At 57.0% G+C, this 19,054-nt stretch overlaps 1 protein-coding gene across 3 annotated transcripts in view; it reads left to right on the top strand.

Annotated features, from left to right (window-relative positions):
• Window positions 1–19,054, top strand: part of LOC138816170 (neuroendocrine protein 7B2) — a 53,043-nt gene extending 33,989 nt beyond the window's left edge. For all 3 annotated transcript variants that reach the window (XM_070005720.1, XM_070005719.1, XM_070005718.1), the window contains 4 exons: window positions 5,635–5,784; window positions 11,924–12,036; window positions 16,239–16,292; window positions 18,836–19,054. In XM_070005720.1, coding sequence (XP_069861821.1) covers window positions 5,635–5,784; window positions 11,924–12,036; window positions 16,239–16,292; window positions 18,836–18,931 — 413 coding nt within the window. In that variant the 3' untranslated portion in view covers window positions 18,932–19,054. The remainder of the gene's footprint in view (window positions 1–5,634; window positions 5,785–11,923; window positions 12,037–16,238; window positions 16,293–18,835) is intronic.

Raw genomic sequence — 19,054 nt, 5'->3', positions numbered from 1 at the left:
GTGCCTGTGTGTGCAGCTGTGCGGCTGTGCCTGTGTGGCTGTGCGTGTGTGGCTGTGCCTGTGCGGCTGTGCGTGTGTGGCTGTGCCTGTGCGGCTGTGCCTGTGCGGCTGTGCGTGTGCGGCTGTGTGTGTGCAGCTGTGGCAGTGCCTGTGCAGCTGTGCGTGTGCATCTATGGCTCTGGACATGTGGTCTGCAGGTGAGTGTCTTTAGTGTGTGCTGTTAGCGTGACCCGGGTGAGAGCGTGGGACCTGTCCCTGGGCGGCCACGCCCCTCACCCGGCTCCCGTGTTCCGGGGTGGGGACGGTCCCTTGGCCCAGGCTGCCCAGCCCAGTCCAGCTGCGTGGCTCCCAGGGGCTTTGATGGCTGTGTCCGGTGTAACCGGCTTGTGAGGCAAGCTTCAGGGCAGGGCTTGGTGGGGTCATGGCACCTGGGGACTGGGACCTGACGGAGTACAGGAGCTGGCGCTCCACCTTGGCTCCGTGGGTGACGGGCCGACCTTAGGAAGCCGAGCCCCGGCCCCCGCCCTGGGGTCCAGCGGAGGGAGCCCCCCTCCCCTGCCAGCGTCCTGCGCAGCGCTCTGGAGCTGGAGCTGGGCTCTGCGGGGCCGGGCCGCTGGGAACGGTGGAGGGCCGAGGAGCCACAGCCCTGTGGCAGCGTGCGTGGAGGGCACCCCGCACCCCGCTGGGCCCCACGCGCAGTTCCACGCGTGTAGGGGTCTCTGCAGCCATTGGGACCGCGGCAGGACCCCAGCACACCTGAGGCATACTCCTGACTTCCGTGGGACTGACCGCCGGCCCGTGGCAGGGGTCCCGTGTGGAGGCTAGGGCTGGGGCAGGGGGCTCCCCGCAGCCAGGCCAGGGCTCGTCTGTCTGCATGAGAGCGCCGCGCCATGCCAGTCTCGCCAGAGCAGCCTCCGGCCCGGCCTCCTCTCCCCGGCGACGTGCCAGGCTCCCGGCGGAGCTCTGCGTGCTGCACCTTCTAGAAAGCAAGAGCCTCACTCTGTGGTGCTCTAGAGCCAGTTGTCTTGTTTTCTCTACAGTTCTAGTAAAGCTGGTTCTCCTCCTGTAGTCCACACTGCAGGTGTGAGCAGGTGTGAGCACGGGAGGGAGGGAGGGAGGACCGCGGGCAGGTGTGAGCAGGTGTGAGCATGGGAGGGAGGGAGGACCACGGGCAGGTGTGAGAAGGTGTGAGCATGGGAGGGAGGGAGGGAGGACTGCAGGCAGGTGTGAGCAGGTGTGGGCACGGGAGGGAGGGAGGACCACGGGCAGGTGTGAGCAGGTGTGGGAACGGGAGGAAGGGAGGGAGGACTGCAGGCAGGTGTGAGCAGGTGTGAGCAGGGGAGGGAGGGAGGACCGCAGGCAGGTGTGAGCAGGTGTGAGCAGGTGTGAGCAGGGGAGGAAGGGAGGGAGGACCGCGGGCAGGTGTGAGCAGGTGTGAGGGAGGGAGGGAGGGAGGGAGGACCGCAGGCAGGTGTGAGCAGGTGTGAGGGAGGGAGGGAGGGAGGACCGCGGGCAGGTGTGAGCAGGTGTGAGGGAGGGAGGGAGGACCGCGGGCAGGTGTGAGCAGGTGTGAGGGAGGGAGGGAGGGAGGACCGCGGGCAGGTGTGAGCAGGTGTGAGGGAGGGAGGGAGGGAGGGAGGACCGCGGGCAGGGCTCACGCCTCTGGAGAATCTGCGCCTCTCAGGGCCCTGTCCTGGCTGCCTCCTGAGCCCGAGTGCCCCCGGAGCCGAGTGCTCCTGATCATGGACCAGGGCTGTCATGATCTGCATTTGAACAAGTCACCACGTCGTCTGTGGTAAAGCAACTTAGCAGAGGCCACGCAGGCCCGCGGCTTGCTTTGTGGATCGTTATGAAAAGGGGGTCTAAGGGCTGTGACTGGGGGCCAGCTCGGGCGCCTTTCCTTCTCTTTGGCCCCCGCGGCCCTCGGGCTCTGAGCACCGCAGCAGTGTCCAAAGAGGATGCCCCGGCGAGTGCCAGCTTCCTGACACATGGCGTACTAAGCAGGGCAGGTGGCCGGCTAGTCGGGTAAGGCTCATCCTCCCTCTGCCCAGGCGGCAGCCGGCCGGGCAGTCGCCTCACGCCGGGTTTCAGCCAGCGTCCTAGACTGTCCACACCGTGGCACGTCGTTCTGGGGAAAATATCCCATTACGTGGCACTGGCTTCGCAGACTAGTCTCGGATATCCAAATCAACCCGAGACCAGCTCTCCAGCAGGAAGGTGCCTTCACACGCGCCCTCTGTGACACGCGAGCTGGGCTTCCTGAGGGAGCCCCCCGCCGTCCCGGTTCTGGGCACCCCCTATTTCCCAGTCACGCGATGAGCGCCGTCCTCCAGTCATTTGTAATCCATGAAGGAGAGCCCGTGGTAATCTGATTCTAACCCACATTTCCATGTGCAGCGTATGTTCAGTAAGTATCTTTAACTGGGTTGAATTATTTTAAAACAAGTGTGGCGGTGCCGGCCATGGAAGATGGTGAGGGGCAGAGGCAGATGGAATAGGGCCATCGCGTTGGGGCCAGCTTGGCCTCCGAGTAGATCAACCCAGCCTACCCTTGGCAGCGGACCAGGCGCCTGTGGCCAAATATGCCCAGGGGTGATTTCTTGTTTTTATGAAGGTAAATCAGTTACCCACTTCATTGTGAGGTTTCCAAAGATGTGTATGATGCACTTGAATCAAATCATCCCGTGACTCCTTCACCTCCTTCGAGATCTTCCACTTTCTAGATTCTTTTTCTTTTTGGTGGTGGTAGGATTTGAACTTACGGCCTCGTCCTTGCTGGGCAGCCGCTCCCTGCCTGGACGCTTTTGTGGGTTTCATTACGCTGTGATGTTCGTTGTGTACATGTCGTTGCTCTTGGTTGCAGAGGACAGCGTGTTTCCCTCTCGTCTCCCCCGGTCCCTGGCGCTCTGACTGAGTCAGGACTGGATGCTGTTTGGAAAGAGCGCGATCTCGCCTCTGCCTGGTCTGGACCTCGGCTTCCTGACGGCTCTGTTCTCACTTTGGCCTGGTTCTCAGCCCCCGCTCCCCGGGAGTGGGTCCGCACCTCTGCCCGGGCCTCCCAAGTGCTGCGTTCCTCCTCGCGGTGCTGTGCCCGTTGGCCGGGCCCACAGGCCTCTCAGGAGGAGGCCCAGTGTGCTTCAGTGCTCACTGATGGGGCGTTCAGACCGCCTGGAGCCAATCGAAGCGTTCCCAGCGCCGGATGCCATGTGGAGGTGTGTGCCGAGTGATGCACCGGCGCATACCCTGGTGCCCAAGCATGCGACGCCGCCAGTACGTGCACACCAGCACGTCCGACAGCGTGACTTGTGCAGCGTTGCGTTAACATGGTGGACCACCACGCAGCCCCACAGCCAGTGTCGCATGGACAAGACATCCGAAAGATGCAGAGAGGTTAAAGATCAGAGGTGGCGGGTCGGAGCACTTGAGAGCAGCAGGCAAACAGGAGCGAAGCATGACTTAGGGTTCAACAGCCATTACTAACACGATGAGAGCGAAGGGTCTTACTATGCTACCTAAAAGTAAGATCCGGATTCGACTGTCATCTAAGACACATGGGAAAGGTGGGTACCACTTCTGAAACCACCACACCATCTACAAGATGCGGAGAAGCTGGGGAGGAGGCTAGAGACAGGAAATCTGACCGCACAACCACGGAAAACTTACGCTAGTAAAATGCTATAATGTCGACCAGAATTTGCAGACAGACAACGGGGGAGCCTAGCTTCAGAAGGCCTGAGTCCGTTATTATGAAAGCATTCCTGCAAACTGGTGAGAGAAGCACTCTAAGAGGACAGACAGACAGACAGACGGGCCATGAAAGCGTTTCAGCAGGTGCGGGGGGCCCCGGCTCACCGGGGAGGCTGAGGGGGGAATCTCAGTCCCAGGCCAGCCTGAGCCTCAGAGGGAGGCCTGTCTCAAAAGATAAGCAAAAAGAGGAGCCGAGCGCTGGTGGCTCACGCCCATCATCCTGGCTACTCAGGAGGCTGAGATCTGAGGATCGCGGTTCAAAGCCAGCCCGGAAAGGAAAGTCTGTGAGACTCTTATCTCCAATAAACCACTAGAAAATCGGAAGTGGCGCTGTGGCTCAAGCGGTAGAGCGCTCGCCTTGAGCTGAAGAGCTGAGGGACAGCGCCCAGGCCCAGAGTTCAAGCCCCACAACCAACAAAACAAACAAAACAAAAGATAAGCAAAAAAACATTAAAACTAGCAACTAACCCTATGCTAAAATATGTGATGCAGTAAACAAAGATGTTTAATGTTTCCTAAATGTAAACCAGCAAAGAATATAAAATTTTATTTTTATGGAACCCAGTGCTAGCGAGGATGTTGTAAAAATGGTACTGTTTGGTGATGTTTTGTAAATTAGTACCTCCTTTTTGGAAAACGCTTGGCAGTCCAATATCATAACCCATAAACACGTTTACAGTCTTGGACTCAGTAATTTGACTTCTGGGAATTTATCCTGAGGAAAATTAATCCAAAATACGGAAAAAATTAAAGGTCTAAGTTGGGAAACACAATACGTCTCACAGTTGGGGAACGGTTATATGTCTTGGCACAGCCGTTGTCATTGGTAATGACAGGTACAGAGCGCTTCTAGACAAATGGAAAGATGCTGGTGATTTTAGATGAAATGAAGACTTAGGAAAGATATGTATAAAAAGACAGGAAGAGGACGGCTGGGAACATGGCTTAGTGTTAAGAGTGCTTGCCCAGCATGCACAAAGCCCTGGGTTCAACTCCTCAGTACCCCATACACGCCAGAAATGGAGCCATGGCTCAAGTGGTGGAGCATCAGCCTTAAGCAGCTCAGGGACAGCGCCCAGGCCCGAGTTCAGGCCCTAGGACTGGCAAAAAAAAAAAAAAGATAGGAAGAGGAGAAAAGCTGGCGTGTAACTTCATTGTGGATAATGCTCTTTCAGCCTGTTCCGTAGGATCTTCCCCAGGTCCATGCTGACTTCCAGGGTCCCAGCCATCTCTGTCTGCGTCCCCCAAGTTCCTTCAGGAAGCCCTCCATCCCACAACCCCGAGAGCCCCCTCCGCACCCTCCATAGTGCTCCCCGCATTTCCAGTACGTCCATGGCCCCCAGCATCTCCATCACAGAAACGGAGCTGCAGGCCTGGGCCTGTGTAGACACAGGGCCTCCTCCCCAGTGCCCCCTCCCTTCCCCCCTCCCCCAACCCTCCCCCCTCCCACCCCCCCCCCCACAGGCCTCCCTGGGGAGCTGAGCCTGGCCCCCTCCCCTCCCCCCCACAGGCCTCCCTGGGGAGCTGAGCCTGGCCCCCTCCCCTCCCCCTCCCCCCCAGACCTCCCTGGGGAGCTGAGCCTGGGCCCCCCCCTCCCCACCCACAGGCCTCCCTGGGGAGCTGAGCCTGGCCCCCTCCTCTCCCCGCCCCCCCAGGCCTCCCTGGGGAGCTGAGCCTGGCCCCCCCCTCCCCCCCACAGGCCTCCCTGGGGAGCTGAGCCTGGGCCCCTCCTCTCCCCGCCCCCCCCCCCCCCCCGCAGGCCTCCCTGGGGAGCTGAGCCTGGCCTCCCCCTCCCCCCCAGGCCTCCCTGGGGAGCTGAGCCTGGCCCCCTCCCCCCCACAGGCCTCCCTGGGGAGCTGAGCCTGGGCCCCCCCCCTCCCCCCGCAGGTGGCGCGCATGAAGGGTTGCAGCACTTGGGGCCTCTGGGCAACATCCCCAACATCGTGGCGGAGCTGACCGGCGACCACGTGCCGGAGGACTTCAGTGAGGACCAGGGGTACCCGGACCCCCCCAACCCCTGCCCCGCTGGGAAAACAGGTACCTACCGGGCTGAGCATGGGAGGACGGGAGGACGCTCAGAGCGGAGGCGCCTGCTTCCCGCAGGCCGGGGAGGCCTGTGTGTCAGGAGACGGCAGGCAAAGGGCTGGGGGTGGGGTGGGGTGGGAGAACGCCACCACCACCAGGCTGGGCTGAAGCCATCCCATCCAGTGTAGCAGGGTGAGCCTCCCTCCCTCCCTCCCTTACCCCTCTCTCCCTTCTTCCCTCCCTCCCTTCCTCTCCTTCCTTTCCTTCCCTTCCCTCCCTTCCTCCTTCCCTCCCCTCCCTTACCTCCCTCCCCTCCCACCCTCCCACACTCCCTCCTTCCCTCCCCTCCTTTACCTCCCTCCCTCCCTCCCTCCCTCCCTCCTGCCCTTCCTCTCCCCTGATCCACGTCTCCAGCCCCTCCCCTTTGTCTGTGCACTGGGTACTTTTTTTTTTTTTTTTTAATTTTTTTTATTGTAAAGATTCTATACAGAGGGTTACAGTTACATGAGTGGGGTAATGAGTACACTTCCTCTTGAACATTGTTACCCCCTCCATTGTTTTCTCCCTACCATCCCCTCCCTCCCTCCCTTCCCCAAGGTTCTTTTTTTTTTTTTTTTTTGATTGTGATTAAGTGATTACTTAATTTCCGGAAATTCACAGTATTGTGGAATAATGATGCTCATTTAAAGTCACACGTTCATTCTAACTTTCCTGGAGCAAATTGTCTATCACAGTCTGTAATATATAACGGTGTTCATATGTTATATACCATACACGTGATCAGCAGCATGGGGATATTTAGTAGTGGTTCAACCAGATGAGTGGGAGTTCTTTGTTTCTTAAGTCCTGTTAGTTTTGTCATATCACCTAACATTTTGGATTTATCATCCGCTTATCAGGGAGACCATGTACTGTTTATCTCTTCGTTCTTGGCTTACCTCGCTCAACATGATTCCTTCTAGCTCCATCCATTTCCCTGCAAATGCCATTATTTTGTCATTTCTAATGGCTGCATAATATTCCATTGTGTATAGATACCACAATTTTTGGATCCATTCATCTGTGGTGGGGCATCTAGGTTGTTTCCATATCCTAGCTATTGCGAACAGTGCTGCAATAAACATGGAGGTGCACGTGTCCTTGTATATTGGTTCCTGTTGTTCAGGGTAGATGCCTAGAAGTGGTATGACTGGGTCGTAAGGGAGGTCAATCTTTAGCTTTCTAAGGACCCTCCAGACTGCTTTCCAAAGTGGTTGTATGAGTGTACATTCCCACCAGCAGTGTAATAGCGTTCCTCGTTCTCCACATCCCCTCCAGCATTTGTCGTTGGCTGATTTGTGGATGTGGGACATTCTGACTGGGGTAAGGTGGTATCTCAGGGTTGTCTTTATTTGCATTTCCTTCACCACCAGGGATGATGAACATTTCCTCATGTGTTTCTTTGCCATTTTTATTTCTTCATTTGAGAAGTCCCTCTTTAGTTCCCTTGCCCATTTAGTAATTGGTTTGTTGGGTTTGGGAGGGATTAGTTTCTTGAGTTCCCTGTATATACAGGATGTTAACCCCTTGTCTGATATATTGCTGGTAAATATTTTTTCCCAATTAGTTTGTTGTCTTTCTAGCTTGGTTGCGATAGCTTTATCTGTGCAGAAGCTTTTTATTTTAAGGTAGTCCCATTTGTCGAGTCTCTCTCCAATTTGTTGTGACCCTGGGACTCTGTTCAGGAAGTTCCTTCCTGTGCCTATTAGTTCAAGTGTCTCTCCTACTCTGTCCTGCAGTAGTTTCAGAGATTCAGGTTTAATGTTAAGGTCTTTAATCCATTTTGAGTTGATGTTGGTGCATGGTGATAGGCTGGGGTCCACTTTTAGTTTTCTGCATGTGGCTGCCCAGTTTTCCCAGCACCAGCGGTTGAAGAGGCTGTGTTTCTTCCATTGTATGTCTTTGGCTCCTTTGTCGAATATCAGCTGGCTGTAGGCCTGTGGATTTATTTCTGGATCTTCTATTCTGTTCCATTGGTCTTCGGGTCTGTTTTTGTGCCAGTACCATGCTGTCTTTGTTATTATAGCTCTGTAGTAGAGTTTGAAGTTCGGCATGGATAGCCCTCCCATATTGTCTTTATCCCCTAGAATTGTTTTGGCTATTCTAGGTCTTTTGTTGTTCCATATGAATTTTTGGACTGTTTTCTGTATTTCAGAGATGTACGTCATTGGGATTTTAATAGGAATTGCGTTGAATTTGTATATTAGTTTTGGAAGTATTACCATCTTTACTATATTAAGTCGGCCTATCCAGGAGCATGGGAGGTCTTTCCATTTCCTAGTGTCTTCTGCAATTTCTTTCTTTAACTTTTTATAGTTCTCATTAAATAGTTCTTTTACATCTTTGGTTAGGTTAATTCCTAAATATTTTATTTTTCGGGAGGTTATTGTGAATGGGGTTGCTCCCTTTATTTCCCTCTCTTCCTGTACATTATCAGTGTATAGGAAGGCAACTGATTTTTGTGGGTTTATTTTGTATCCTGCTATTTTGCCAAAGTGATTTATGATTTCTAAGAGTTTGGGGATGGAGTTTTTGGGATCTTGGAGGTATAGTATCATGTCGTCTGCAAAAAGGGATAGTTTAACTTCTTCTTTCCCTATGCGGATCCCTTTAATGTCTTTTTCTTGCCTTATTGCCCTGGCTAAGGGTTCTAGGACTATATTGAAGAGGAGTGGAGACAGTGGGCATCCTTGCCTTGTTCCTGATTTTAGGAGAATTGGTTGTAGCTTTTCCCCATTAAGTATAATATTGGCTATTGGTCTGTCATAAATGGCTTTTATTGTTTTTAGAAATGTTCCTTCTATTCCTATTTTCTCCAGAGCTTTTAGCATGAATGAATGTTGAATTTTGTCAAAGGCCTTTTCTGCATCTGTAGCGATAATCATGTGATTCTTGACCTTGGCTCTGTTGATATGTTGGATTACATTTATTGACTTACGTATGTTAAACCATCCCTGTGTCTCTGGGATGAAGCCTACCTGGTCATAGTGAATTATTTTTTTTATGTGTTTCTGGATTCTGTTAGCTAGAATCTTGTTAAGGATCTTTGCATCTGTGTTCATCAAGGAGATTGGCCTGTAATTCTCCTTTTTGGTTGGGTCTTTGCCTGGTTTGGGGATGAGTGTGATATTGGCTTCGTAGAATGAGTTTGGGATAGCTCCTTCCTTCTCTGTTTCTCTGAAGAGCTTGAGGAGTATGGGTATTAGTTCTTGTTTGAAGGTCTTATAGAATTCTGCTGTGAATCCATCTGGTCCTGGGCTTTTTTTTGTTGGAAGACTTTTGATAGCTTCCTGTATCTCATTATAGGATATTGGCTTATTTAATTGGTTAACTTCTTCTTTGCTCAGTTTGGGCAACTTGTATTTCTCTAAAAATGCATCCATTTCTGCCCGATTTTCTTCCTTTAGAGAGTATAGCTTTTGAAAGTAGTCTGTTAGAATTGTTTGGATATCTTGGGTACGTGTGGTGATGTTTCCCGTGGCATCCCTAATCCTATTAATATGGGTTTCCTCTCTTCTTTTTTTAATTAATCTAGCCAATGGGCCATCAATTTTGTTTATTTTTTCAAAGAACCAGCTTTTTGTTTGGTTTATTTTGGTTATGGTTTTCTGATTTTCTAATTGGTTAATCTCTGCTTTTAATTTGGTTATCTGGCTTCTTCTAGTAGCTTTAGGTCCCATTTTTTCCTGTTTTTCTAGCTGTTTTAATTGCAACATGAGATTATTTACTTGGTCTGTCTCCATTCTCTTGATGTGGGCACTGAGGGCAATAAATTTGCCCCTCAGGACTGCTTTTGCTGTGTCCCACAAGTTTCTTTGTGAGGTGTTTTCATTTTCATTGAGTTGTAGGAAATGCTTTATTTCTTCTCTGATCTCTTCTGTTATCCAGGCATTGTTAAGGAGTGTGCTGTTCAATTTCCATGTATTGGAGAAATTTCTGCGGTATGCTTTGTTATTGAGAGCTAGCTTGATTCCACTGTGGTCAGATAGGATACAGGGGATTATGTCGATCCCTTTGTATTTGCTTAAGTTCCTTGCATGAACTATGATATGGTCTATTTTGGAGAAAGTTCCGTGAGCTGCTGAGAAGAATGTGTACTGTGTTGTTTTAGGGTGAAATACTCGGTAGATGTCAGTTAATTCCGCTTGCAGTATGGCCTCTCTTAATTCGGTAGCTTCTTTGCCAATCCTCTGGTTGGTAGACCTGTCCTTTGGTGAGAGTGGTGTGTTAAAGTCTCCTAGTATTATCGTATTGGGATCTATTTTGCACTGGGTACTTTTGAGACAGGGTTTTGCACACACCTGGACCACAGTCCTATTCTCTGCCGCACTGAGGGGCCAGGCACACAGCACGCTGCCACACAGCACGCTACACACCCACTTCTTTCTGTGTGGAGTCTGTGGGTCCTCACAGTCTGCCTGCCAAGCGGCTGGCTGGGGTGAGTCTGGAGGCGTGGACCTGAGACCTGCAGCTCATGAGATGCCAGTGTCCTGGCCCCGCCCCGCAAGCCCTGGGCTGGGCGCAGTACATGCGTGCACTGCTGCACCGCATAGTCAGCGGCTGTGGTTCTGTGAAGCTGGGCGAGCTGCTGTGGAGGAGAATGGAGAGGTGGCGTTTGAGCAGAGAGTCATTCACCCGAGGCCCACTCCCTCCACCTGGAAAAGCACCATATAGACAATGCCGGAAAGAAGCGCAGCATAGCTCCAACGTGTCCTGAAACACAGAACAAAACAGGAAACCAAGTCCAGCGTTGGGCACCTCGGATGCCAGGAGAACCAAGCGCGCCGCGGAGACGGCCAGCCCCGGACGCTCTCATCAGAGCTCATCTGCTTCTTGCTCTTTCAGTCTGTAATCTGAAAGGGCGGTCCTGCTAAACCTGGCCACTCTGTGAGAAGCGGCTTCAGTCTCCTTGCAAAGAATTGCCCACGCCAGGCAGGCGCAGCCTGGCTGAGCAGCCTGAGGGGGGAAGGCTGGCTTCCCTCCGCACAGTGAGCACCCTGCACGCCGCAGCCCGGCCCGGCGGTGCCCCTCAGGGCCGCCCAGAGCCGGAGCTCGCGTGGCTTCCCATGTTGTGGAGTCAGTCGCCGTCTCTCTCCATCCCGATCTGTGTCCACGCAGGTGCATGAGAACCGTGATCCAAAGCTTTCCTGGTGTGCACCTGACACGGCCCAAACTCTGGCCACCCTTCCCGTGTGTGCGGGCGGGCCAGCGGGCCGGGGCAGCCTCACTGACTTCCTTCTGTGAAGAGAAGAACCCACCAGACCGCTCCCCCTCTGTCCCAAGGGCCACACGCTGTGCCCGCCACTCCCCCTGCTGTGCGGGGAGGGGGGCTCAGCAGGTCCCCTCACCCTGACCCAGCCCCCACCCTGCTGGGAAAGACGTCCGAAGACAGCGGACAAGAAGAACAAGGCTGAAGGGCAGGGTACTGCATGGATCAGCACCACCGCTGCCCTGTGCACACGCCCCTACCCCAGCGGAGTCGGGAGCGAGGAGGGTGGTGAGGTAGAGGCCAGGCCCAACACAAAGTGAAAAGAAGCAGGCAGACACAGCGCGGCCAGAGTGGGTGCCGTTGAAGGGGTGGGGCCGGTGTGGCAGGCGTGGTCGACCCGTGTGACGGATCCTCTCCAGTGTCTGCAGCTCAGCACGCAGCACTGTTCACCCACCGTCAGAACCGCAGAAGCAGGGACTCAACCAGGCTCTGGTCTGTCGAGGGTTCTGGTTATCATACCCCGGACCGCCACCCTCACGGCACCCACCGGGGCCTGCTGGGAGCCTGGCCTTGGCGGCTGCGATGGCTGGGAGAGAGGAGGGGCCCTCTCTGCACATTCAGCTGGCCTATGCAGAGCCCGGCGCTGCCTGATTGCAGAGCGGGTCTGGGGATCACTCGTGTGTGGCGGGAGGGCGGCAGGTGGGTTTGCTGGCCGCCCGCGGGGCTCTGCTCCAGGCCTGGACTTCGGGGTGAGCGATCCCATCCTGCGGGGAGCAGACCCCAGAGCGGAAGCGACGGGAGGGGCTGCTCTGAACAGACCCTCACCCGTGGCCAGGCGGGTCGGGCACTTGGCTCTGAGGAGAGCGCGGTGGCCGCTGCTGAGCCGCTTTTGTCTTCCCGCAGCAGCGGATGGCTGCCTGGAGAACACCCCGGACACAGCCGAGTTCAGCCGGGAATTCCAGCTGCACCAGCACCTGTTCGACCCGGAACACGACTACCCGGGGCTGGGCAAGTGGGTAAGTCACCCTGCCTGACACGGAGGGGGGAGGCGCCAGGTTAGAGTGCTAGATGGAGAGTCCCCAGGCGCAGGGGAGCGGGCTGCCAGCCCAGGCCGCGGGCCGGCCCGGGGTGACCGTCCCTTCCATGTGGGTAGAGAAAGCAAGGGCGTGGGCGCTGGGTTCTTCCTCCATTCGCAGGAACGCTCCATGTCTGTGCCAGCCTGCTGAGGGGAATGAGGGCAGGGCCCTGGGGCTCCGCGCACGTCTGACCATCTTTTCTGATCGCTGGTGGCGGAGGGGGGAGCAGGGCAGCCATGGGTGGCGACGCCACAGTCTCACCATCCGTGCTTGTACTGCGAGAAAGAGCACACGTTTGTCACACAAAGAGCACACACTTGTCACTTACCTTCTCGGAGGACGGAGGAGGCTGGAGGAGGCAGCTGGGCGAAAGAGCCGGGGTTCCAGAAGATCCTCGCAGGTTGGACGAGAGGCAGGCCGCTCGGCACGCGTGGGCTCTGCCTGGCCGCGGGCGTGCGAGGAGTCGGTTCACACAAGGCCATTCCCACGCCCTCAGGCCCTTCCGCAGCTCACTGTGGGAAGACGGGACCGGCAGAACCGCCCAGGCCCAGGCGGCCAGCGCCTCGGGCCAGCAGGCCGGCGGCTCCCTGGGCGCCGCGTGGGGTTCCGTGAACATCTCTACTCCAGTCTGCGGCCGGAGGGAGGAGAGGCCTGGGACGGGTGCTCAAGCCTCCCCGGGGAGTCAGCACAGGTGGAATGAAACGGGAGACGGGTCCTTGAAGGGGGGCAGCTGTGTGGACCTGGAGAAGTCCAGAGGGCAGGCCGCCTCTCCCCCGGGGCCAGCTTGCAGTGTTTGGAGGGCCGGCGGGATGGCCGCCGCCCCTGCCCTGCCCAGCCGCCCCTGCCCTGCCCAGCCCAGAGCTCAGGCCTGGGATCCGGCACCACCTACCAGAGACAGACAGAAGTACACATCAGTGCCAGCCGCAGCGTGTGCACAGCTTGTATTAGCAGCAGTAGCATGTGTGTGCAAAAGCCGATGCTCTCACTAACACTGGCAGTGAAACCGGACTCGCTGCGTCTGCACAGCCAAGTGTGAGCTGAGGGAGCCCCGCGGTCCACACGCACGACCAAGTGTGAGCTGAGGGAGCCTCGTGGCTCACAAGCACGGCCAAGTGTGAGCTGAGGGAGCCCCGCGGTCCACACGCATGGCCAAGTGTGAGCGGAGGGAGCCCCGCGGTTCACACGCATGGCCGTCCCCCCCCCCGCCGTGGGGGCCGCGCGGCCATGTCCCCCCCCGCTGTGGGGGCCACGCGGCCATGTCCCCCCCCGTGGGGGCCGCGCAGCCATGTCCCCCCGGCCAGGACCCTGAGTTGCTCACCAGCTGTGCTGCGCTGCATGCAGCTGAGGTCTCGCGCTACGACGTCCGCGTGGGCCGCGTTCCCCGCACGCCCCTCCCCCGCTGCACAGGACACGGGCAACGTGGCCAGGAGCTGCCCGGCCTGTGCCAGAAGGGACTGGACCAGGCGGGGCGGTCACTCCTGCAGACACAGCCACAGAGCGCGGTGTCGCTGCGCGCGTTGTGCACGGCGCCGTGCCCGCCCGGCAGCCCGGCCCGGCCCGGCCCTCCGCCCAGCAAGCAGATGCAGGCCGGGCAGCGCGGCCTGCAGAGCCCGCGGCTGAGCCTCACCACGCACCCAGGGAACGCCCGCCCCACGCAGATCCCGGTGTGTCACTGACACAACCACATTCCTGTCGGGTCCCACGGTGGGCGGTGTGCCCTGCAGTGAGTGTGCGGGGAGAGCGGCAGTCCAAGGGTCTGTGACCAAGTGCGGTCCTCCCCTTGCACACTCACAGCTGAGTGCTGACCTCTGTGACTTTGGTCCTCCCGTTACACGTGCTGAATGGTGATTTCTCAAGGACGTCACCTCCGAGAGTGAATGCTTCATCCCAAATGCTGTGCAGCCTTGTCACCAGAGCTTGATTGAGCCAAGCCTGCAGGGAGGAAGCAGGGCCAGCGTCCCCTGACTGCCTTCTGTGACGTCGCCCACGGAGGGGCCCCGGGCTCTTCAGGTCGGGTGTTTCTCAGGAGTCCGTGGGATTGGACTGTGCGGGCCCTCTACGCATTCTCCGACCAACACCGACCGGGCGGCGTGCTGTGGCAGGGACGCCCGCAGCCGGCACGTTGCTCATTTCTCCGCGTGGGGAGCATTGGATGCTGTCCACGGGCAGTCGTCAGGCAGGTAGAACTGCCGCTCCATGCTCCGCTTCACCAGGTCCACTTCCTGCGGTGGTGTCCTTCCGGACCTGTACTCTTGCTCTGGTTCGTGTGTTGCTAGTGAAAAGCCATCGCTTGCCCTTGGACAATCCTGGCTGCTCTGGGGCGCGCGCTGGGCGTGCAGCACTGGCTGCTCCCGGGAGCTCTCCCTGAGCTCTGAGCACGGAGTCATGTGCACACGCATTGACCCGTGAATTCCTGCTTCTGGTTTTGATGGCCAGTATGTCCTAAACGAGCTGGCTGGCATCTCTCCAGGCTGGCCTTCCTTCCCGTGGCGTGTGGACTCTCTCCAGGCTGGCCTTCCTTCCCGTGCGTGAGTCCTCGTTGGGCAGGCCAGCCTCACTCACCTGCGCTCTTCCTGGCCCTCGTGCTGGAGCCGTTTTCTCTGAGAGCCCCTCTGCCCGCCTCCAGAGTCGGCCAGTGACAGGCTCTGACCCACCCGGTGGGCGCCGACCTCGGTCTCCTCTCTGCGCCTGCCTTTAAGCCCAGACACTTCCCGGGGCCAGTGGAGGCGGCCGGGCGCCATCACGAATCGGGGCGTCTTCCAGGGAGGAAGACCCCGCAGGCCCTTGCCACTGGCTGTCGAATGGAGACTTATGCGTGCCGTCTGCGTGGGCCCTACCGAGAGGAGGCTGACGGAGGCCGGTGTGACATGCTCCCATCCGCTTGGCCCCATCAGCCCATTCGCACCTGAGCCCAGCTCCGCACCTGAGCCCAGCCCCGCACCTGAGCCCCGCCCCGCACCTGAGCCCCGCCCCGCACCTGAGCCCCGCCCCACACCTGAGCCCCGCCCCGCACCTGAGGCAGCGAGGCTGCTGTGTCCTCCTTCCTGTGGGGCCGCCGTGCCAGGCCAGGCCTGCCCGGGATATCAACCGGCCCGTCCCCGGTAGAGCCGTGCCCCGGAGCGGAGGCCCGGCTCCTGGCACTGTAAACGGCACATTGGGAAATACTGCAGCTGGTTCTTGCATTTGGCGTCTTCTCTTTCACATCTCCCACCACGAAAGCAACTTCCCTACCGGACAGCTGTGGGGATACAAGTGTTGTGTGAACCTGCTCCTCACCAGAGGACGGTGGCGGATACAAGTCAGCGTCTGGGCTCCAGGCTGAGTCACCCTTCTTCCTCTCCTACATTTCCTCCAGGTTTTCCAGTACACAATCCGCCTTCCGTGTTATCTGGGCTGTTCTTCCTTAACGTCTCGAAGTTCATCTCCTTTCAGCTTTTCGCACTTGGAAGAATATTACCCCACCAAGGAAAAGTTAGTCGGTATCAATGTATTTTAGTAAGAGCAAGGTCGATGGACGGCCCATCACAGCTGTTCTCCTGGGATTAACGAAGCTATAAACAGCAGAAGCAGAGCCGGCGGCCGCCCCCCCCCCCCCACTTGTACAGTGTCCGTGCGTGTGCCGGGCCAGACCTCACGAGAGCAGCGCGCTGGGGACGCCGCGGGTGTGGAGACACTCGCACAAACGGGCACACGCAGCCCTTCTCTCCCTCCCGCGGCGCTGGCCTTTCTGCCAAGAACCTGGGTTTTTTGGTAGTTTTTTAAAGTGTGGCAGCCCGCCGGTGTCCCGGGCGAGGCCCGCAGAGCCGCGGCTCCTTCCTGCACACAGGACGCTGTTACGGGAGACGGCTCGTGAGGGGTCGGACGCTGAGATGAGCTTATTTATGTTAAACGAGGACTGTTCAATGTGAAGAGCAGGGTTCAGAACCCCGTGTCCCTGAGTGTGGATGACGCGGCCTCAGAAAGGCTGCGCAGCGCCGGCCTCGCTCCCGCCAGCGCCTTGGACCCACATTCCTTCCATCTAGCTTTACAAAATATACGCATGCAGATAGCTAGCAGACACGCCCTGCATTGCTCTGACAACAGACAGTCCCCAAATCCGATCCATACGTGTGCATGTGTGTTTTCTTTTCTCCCCACGCCAGAACAAGAAACTCCTGCTGGAGAAGATGAAGGGCGGACAGAGACGCAGGCGGCGGGTGAGGCTGGGGCCGCTGGGAAGGCTCATTGTTCTGAGTGGGGGGTCGGTGGGCTGGCTGCGGTGTGGGGAGAAGGAGCGGGTCCTCACCTGGTCCTGAGCAGCTCTGGCAACCTAGTCGAGTGCTCAAAGAGGTGTAGACGCCTGTCCCAGCGCCAGCCCCGAGGCCCGGGGGCCGACACAACCCCAGCAGAGCTGTCGCTTCGGCAGCTGCTCCTGGGGCCGCACATGGGCTGTGCGGGGTTCTCGGTGATCACGGCTCCCGACGGCAGACGTGACGGGAAGGGTGTGATGTGACCTTGAGAAGAGCTCAGAACACACCTGCTGTACCAGGCACGTGCTCGGGTAGCTCCCCATGGAAATAATAAAGACCAATGGCCGACCCTGAGTGAGTGGCGGCGCCCAGGCCCGCACCTTGCTGCTGCCGGCCCGCAGCGGCCGGACGAAGGGCCAAACTCTGGCCAAGATGCAGCACGAAGGGTTTTAGTTTAGCCTTGATTTCCTTCGCGTGGAATTTAGGGAAGAAGGTACTGTGCTCTGAGCTCTGGGCAGCCCGCTCTCAGGACCGGTCCCTGCGTCTCAGGATGGGGAGACAGCCCTGAGGGTGGCCCAGCTCCCCGGAGACAGCAGCTGCGCTCTGGCAACAGCACCACCCAATAGAAAGAAACTGGCCTTGCTTCCCCAGGGCAGCCGAGCCTCCGCCCAGGGCTCCCGGAGGCCCGGGAGAGCCAGGAGCCTCTGCAGAGGCTCCTGCGCTGTGAAACGCAGTCACGTCCCCTGAGTAAGCCACCGTCTCTTCCCTCCCCCAGGGAGCCCGCGGGGGGCCCCTGGGCTCCCTGGCACCGCCTCAAAACAGCACAGGGCCTGAGCGGCTGAGTGCGGCTCCTGGCCTCCCCTTGGGCATGTCCGCTGGATCCCTGCCCCATGGGGGTGCAGTGGAACGAACCCCAGGCCAGGTTATACCACCTTCTGAATCCCTGTTTGCTCAATGAAGAAGAGACCGGTTTACTCCTGATGACTTTGCAGGATTTTTTTTTACTCTGAAGCTGCGTCTTATTAATACCTGAGATGCTGTCTGTGGATTTTAAACCACACCAGCGTTTCAACCCCAGAGCTGATGAATAGGAGGAGTGTCTCACATGCTCCCTCAGCGCAGAGTTGCAGGATGGCTGTTACCACTCAGCAGAGACACACTGAGGAGGCTGAGCACACCTACCTCTCCAACCCCGAGGGCTCTCTCCGGGGCCCTGCCACTGGCAGTCCCCAGCAGAAGAAGCATCCTGGATATTTTAGGCATGGCTTCTTGTGACGCGTCACCTTTCTAAACTATGGGGACGCGGGCTGTTGCAATTTTTACCTTGTTTGTGATGCGGGTTTTGCAGAGCAAGTATAGCAAGCACATCTTTCAGGATGGTTCATAGTTTTACTTGTCAGAATATGAAAGGATGCTTGCAAATTGCCCAGCCCTAGGCTGGGAAGGTGGCTCAGTGGTAGAGTGCTTGCCTAGCCAGCACAAAGCCCTGGGTTCGATTCCTCAGTACACAGAAAAAGCCAGAAGTGGCGCTGTGGCTCAAGTGGTAGAGCGCTAGCCTTGAGCAAGAGAAGCTCAGGGACAGAGCCCAGGCCCTGAGTTCAAACCCCAGGACTGGTAAAAAACAAAACAAAAACCAAACAGCGGAGCCCAGGATCCACCCCTTCTCCCTTAGAGAATGTCTGCTCATGTCTGAAGGGAGTCTGGGTCCGCCTGTGCCAAGGCCCCGAGGTCAGCCGTGGGCAGCCGCAGCTCACTCCCTGCGAGCGGCAGCACCATCATTCATCACTACAGCGGATTTCTTGTGTTTGTGCTCCTTACTGGAAGGCACTTTCAGTAAACAAATATCTTCCGAGACTCTTGAATTTTTTTGCACGCTAAAGACTGTGCTGAAAGCTCCAATGACTAGTTCAAATCCAAACCTCAAAAAAAAAAAAAAAAGATATGCATTTAGAGAATGAATGGAAAAACCCTGAGTCATTCAGAACATCAACAGATGAAAGAGATTTGAGACTGTGGAGTCTTGTCCCCAAACACAAAGGATCCTTCCAGATAAGTCCCTTCCCTCTGAGCCTGGGGTGGGGGGGGGGGGAAGGAGATGGGAAAGATGGCTAGAGCCCCTAACGTGCTATGTATTGGAAGCAAGCCGTGGCTGAGATGCCAGTTCCTCCTTGGCCCACTCTGTCTACTTGGCGGTGTTCTTCTTGTAAAATAACTCAATGCATTTCAGATTCTCCCACCTGAATAAGGCCGCAGGGGTCTTGGTGGCTAAGTAGCAAGAGCTTAGGAGCTGTTCCCCCTGGCCAAAAAAATCTTTAGGTCAAAAAGAATCCCCTTTCAGAGAGCACGTTGTATTGATGAAGACAGTTGGTGACATCTTCCCCATGGGACTGCATGAGTGAAGTCTGCAGCTCTGTCTGTGCATGGTGGCCCCCCGTACCCTGCTGTGGACCCACAGCAGACGGCAGACGGCCCTTCTCTGAGGCCCGCTAACCCCAAATTGTGTTTCCCAGAGTGCCAATCCCTACCTGCAAGGACAGAGGCTGGACAACGTCGTCGCAAAGAAGTCTGCCCCCCACTTCCCGGAAGAGGAAGAGGACTCAGAGTAGAGGCGGCAGGCCCTCCCGGACGCATGCCACCCCCGGCCGGCCTGCCCCCTGCCAGGCTCGGCAAGAAGCATCAAAGTTAAAACGTGTATGTAGAGTACAATAAAATCCACGCCTATGAAATGA

Source organism: Dipodomys merriami, unplaced genomic scaffold, assembly GCF_024711535.1.
Source record: "Dipodomys merriami isolate MVZ:Mamm:240054 unplaced genomic scaffold, mDipMer1.0.p SCAF_69, whole genome shotgun sequence".
Taxonomy (NCBI): Eukaryota; Metazoa; Chordata; class Mammalia; order Rodentia; family Heteromyidae; genus Dipodomys; species Dipodomys merriami.
This window is presented reverse-complemented; position numbering and strand designations above follow the sequence as displayed.